General features: G+C 44.4%; 1 protein-coding gene across 1 annotated transcript; it reads left to right on the forward strand.

Moving 5' to 3' along the window:
* The first annotated feature begins 612 nt into the window (after window positions 1–612).
* On the forward strand, window positions 613–1563 carry LOC138301804 (uncharacterized protein F54H12.2-like). The gene has a single exon (XM_069242304.1). It carries the CDS (start codon window positions 613–615, stop codon window positions 1561–1563), a length of 951 nt encoding a protein of 316 aa, XP_069098405.1.
* The last annotated feature ends 2613 nt before the right edge of the window (window positions 1564–4176 follow it).

Here is a 4176-nt window from a genome sequence, read left to right on the forward strand (position 1 = left end):
CATTAAACAATAAAAATGGTAACAGTGTTACTGCCGCCTTTGAAGACATCTTTGCGAGATGTACGGGGCCAGATTGGGGGGCTTCTTTCGGAGTTTGTTTAGAAGAGCCATGCCGTTCTTGAGACGGGGATACGAAATTGCAAAAGCTCACGTTAAAACCACTGCCTCAAAAATAGCCCATGACGTTGTGGTCTCTGTAACGTCGCTGTCGCAGACCAGAGCGCATGAACAAACAACCCCAGGAAGGGGCAGGGTTGCTGTACAAGGCATGGTGTTAAAAGGAGGTGAAGTACTTCGCGGCGTAGGGATCCGCCAACGCCTTATAAAAAACAGAGGACTTCTTCAAAAGGCCCACACAAAAGAAGAGTCGTAAGACAGAGGAGACCTTCCAAGAAGAAGAAGAGGGTGCATTCTAGTGCAAATATCTTTTAAAGCCGCAATCATGGCCTTCGTACACTGTGCCTCGGGTGAATGTGCCAAATCAGAGCTAGATCTGTTTTCACATAAACCCACACAGACCAGCATCGAGAACAGTTTTTCATGGAAGTATCACCTCTAGCCGCTCTGACACCTCTGGCGCCTATAGAGTTTTATGTGTCAGGGTCAACGGACATGTATCTGGATCTCAACAACACCCTGTTACACCTCGTATGTAAAATAATCAAAGCGAACAGCACCAACATCGAGGATGATGCTAAAGTGGCGCCGATCGCCTACCCCACCGCAACTATGTTTAATCAAGTAGACATTAATCTGGGCGATCGACTCGTCACGCAGGGTGATAACATGTATGCCTACAGGGCATACATAGAGAGTATTCTAAATTATAGTCGCGAAGCCCTGGACACACAACTTTCAGCGGGCCTCTTCTACAAAGATACTGAAGCGCATTTTGAGGACACGCCGTTGGATGGTTCCAACGTTGGTTTTGAAAAAAGAGCCAGCTTCTCAGCCGGCAGTAGACAATTTGATCTCCTGCGGCGCTTACATTCAGACCTTTTCTTCCAAGATAAGCTTCTAATCAACGGTATAGATCTTAAGTTCAAGCTCAACCGCAACATGGACGCATTCTGTCTCATCAGCGGCGATGCGGAACAGTATAAACTGGTTATATTGTCCGCAAGTCTGTTTGTAAAGAGAGTGAAAGTGTCACCGAGTATCAGACTGTCCCATGTTGAAGCTTTACAACTATCGAACACAAAGTATGCCATTGAAAGAGTTGCTCTGAAGATATTCAGCATCCCCGCCGGAACTAGATTAACACAGCAGCAGAAACTATTTTTGGGTCAGTTACCAAAACTCATCATCATAGGGTTTGTGGACAATACAGCTTCTAGCGGACTCTATAACTCGAACACTTTCAACTTCGAACACTACGATATCAACTACGCCGCTTTGGTCCACGAGGGCACTGTTATCCCAGCAAAACCAATCACTCCGAGTTTTGGAACATCCAATTTTGTTCGGGAATATCTCGGACTGGGAAACATCTGCGGGACTCACAAGTCGTTGTTTCAAGAGAGGGGTATGGGGCTGGCTATACACTGTTTGCGTTCGACCTGACGCCTGATATGGAAGATGGTGACCACTACAATTTGATCAAAAATGGAAATCTAAAAGCTGAAATACGTTTTACACAGGCCTTGGCGACCAATGTGAACATGGATGTATTCTCTGTATTTGACAGCATTAATCAGGTCAATCACACCCGCCAACTTATGGTTGATTATCATTAAAAGCTTGTAAAATGGACACTACTGAGATACGTGACTTCTTAAGTAGACATAGATACGCTAAGAAATACTTTTTAGGTGTATTTCCGAGCAATGGACTACCTGAAAAGATACGCCCTGAAAGACCTTGCACCCTAGTCTTTAACACTGACCCGCATTACAAGGGCGGTACACACTGGGCTGCAATGTTTCTCGATGTAGACAAGGTTATAGTGTTTAACAGTTTAGCTGAGTTCCCCTAGCATGACATTTATCCAAAACCGATATTCAAATATGTAAAAAAAGCATCACCCACTGTTGTGTATAACAAACTGAGTGTACAGGATTCTCTAGCCATCACATGTGGGGAACATTGTATATATTTCGTTAGTAAAATGTCTGAGGGTATGACGTTTAGAAATTTTTTTAATCTGTATTCCGCTGATCTAGTAAACAATGACGGTATTGTTATGAAATATGTGAATGAAAAGACTAGGCCACTGTTGAGCATTGTTAAAACAGAATATGGTGTATGCCAAAGGTGTAAGGCTTTGTAAAGCCTCTATTGTACTGGTGATTATCTAAAATAAAAAAATAAAAAAACGTACCTGAAAACAGAATATGGGGGTCATTACAACTCTGGCGGTCTTCGACCCCCAGGGCTGTTTTGGAGGAAGCACTACCAACAGACTGGCAGTGCTTCCAGGGGAATTACGACCGCGGGGGAACTCATAATAGACCCCGAGGGAGTGCAGCTACATTGGCGGCCGTCCGGAGGTTCAACCTTGGCGGGCGGCGGTTGCCGTCCACCAAGGTTGTAATGAGACCCTATGCATTTTTATCCCCCCAGCACACATTTTAAATCCATTTAAAAAAAAATTAAAAATAAAGATGTCGGACTACTGATGAAATGTTAAACACTTATTAGAAACAGTTTTCACCACAAACATGTACAAGGGAAATAATAAAATGAGGTAAAAATCTTACGACATGCGAACCTTTTAACAATATTGTACATTGTTTCAGATTTCGGGATTATATTAGAGCCATGTCCATTCGGAACAGTCTCTTTTTAGGAACCAGTTGTAGAGCGCCAGCGCTCCTAGATGGTATTAGCTGCGGGTAGAAAGGCAATGTCGGCACGAGGGGTCCCCTGGTAAAAGCACCAGCGCCGGAACCTTTCAAACTTTCAAGCCTTCGCCGGTGGTCGGTGTTACTGATGATCGTGGAGGAGATATTGAGTTCTGCAGCGGCACTTAGGAACTGCTCCCAACCTCTAGGAGCGTCTTGTGTCGATAGGGTTTTACCGTGCGTGAGACCTCTGACCAGATCATACATGTGGGATCCAGAAACCAGGTGCCCCTTGTAAACAAATTCACCCCTGTTGTTCCATGAGGTCAAATCTTTAGTAGCAGCCATTTTACTGAGCAACATTTGAGCAGCCCCTCTATACTTCTGACTTATATTTTTTAAAAGGTCTACGACAAAGGCGTCCGTGGTGGGTGAGGGTCCAAGGTTTTGAGGAGCTACTGTGTCAGCGGCCGGCTGTTCCTCGGCAGGGGTGTACAGCGTTAGTTTGTTTTTTTCTTCATGCAGTTGCTTGTAATACTGTAAAAAGTTTTGAAGTGCTCCTGAGTAAAGCCCCGCTTTAAATTGGTTCGGTTCAAAATGGTTTTGATCTCAGCATCAAGACGCTGTTTCTCATTTCTGCAGATGTCCCAAACGTCGGCAGTCGAGGGGCCCAACTGTTCCAGCTGATGGCGAGCCACAAGGTACATTTTTGGGGAGTGCCCCATCATGTCCTTGACAGGAGACCCGTTATTAAGGGTATAGCTATACCCAGCAGGGAAACTATAAAGCCTCCTGACTGTTTGACCAGTTTCCTTTTAGAAAGGAGCGACGCCCTTTTATTGCTGAGCTTCTTAATAATGTGGCGCTTCTTCTTCAGCACACGGAACTGGCTCGTTGATTTCGGAACATTACCTTTTAGGGTGTTTTGGGCTATTTTTTAAATGGCCGTAACTAAATCGTCCGAGGCAGCGCATAGGATAGCTTTTCTTTTCATGAGGCTGGCTGTGACCAGCATTTTTAGGAGGTCTAAATTCGGCCGTAGCCACGCAGACATTGTGGTGACCGTATATTACAAGGTTTAGAGTATAAATGTTATAAAAGTCTTCTTAAGGGGTCTTTTTATAAGCTTTGGGGGCTGTTTTAGATATGTAAGCGACTGGAAAGTCTGGGGGGGAAAAACCGGTGCGAAGGCGGTAGTCTTCTAGAGTGTTGGGTTTTAAATTGACCAGTAAATAACCATGGAGTTTTACAGTAGCATCGTTAAAAGCTTCCATGAAAAACTGGGTTTTTCTGGGGTACATCTGTTTAGCTATAATTGCTATCTGTAGCTTGTTGCGGGGGTTCTTAAATAAGACCAGGTATGAGGCATTGAGAGTTATAGAACGACTGCTTT

The sequence above is a fragment of the Pleurodeles waltl genome, chromosome 6, assembly GCF_031143425.1.
Source record: "Pleurodeles waltl isolate 20211129_DDA chromosome 6, aPleWal1.hap1.20221129, whole genome shotgun sequence".
NCBI lineage: Eukaryota > Metazoa > Chordata > Amphibia > Caudata > Salamandridae > Pleurodeles > Pleurodeles waltl.

Bases quoted from the DNA above. Each gene is read 5' to 3' on its own strand.
- LOC138301804 (XM_069242304.1), top strand. From the start codon at position 613: ATGTATCTGGATCTCAACAACACCCTGTTACACCTCGTATGTAAAATA.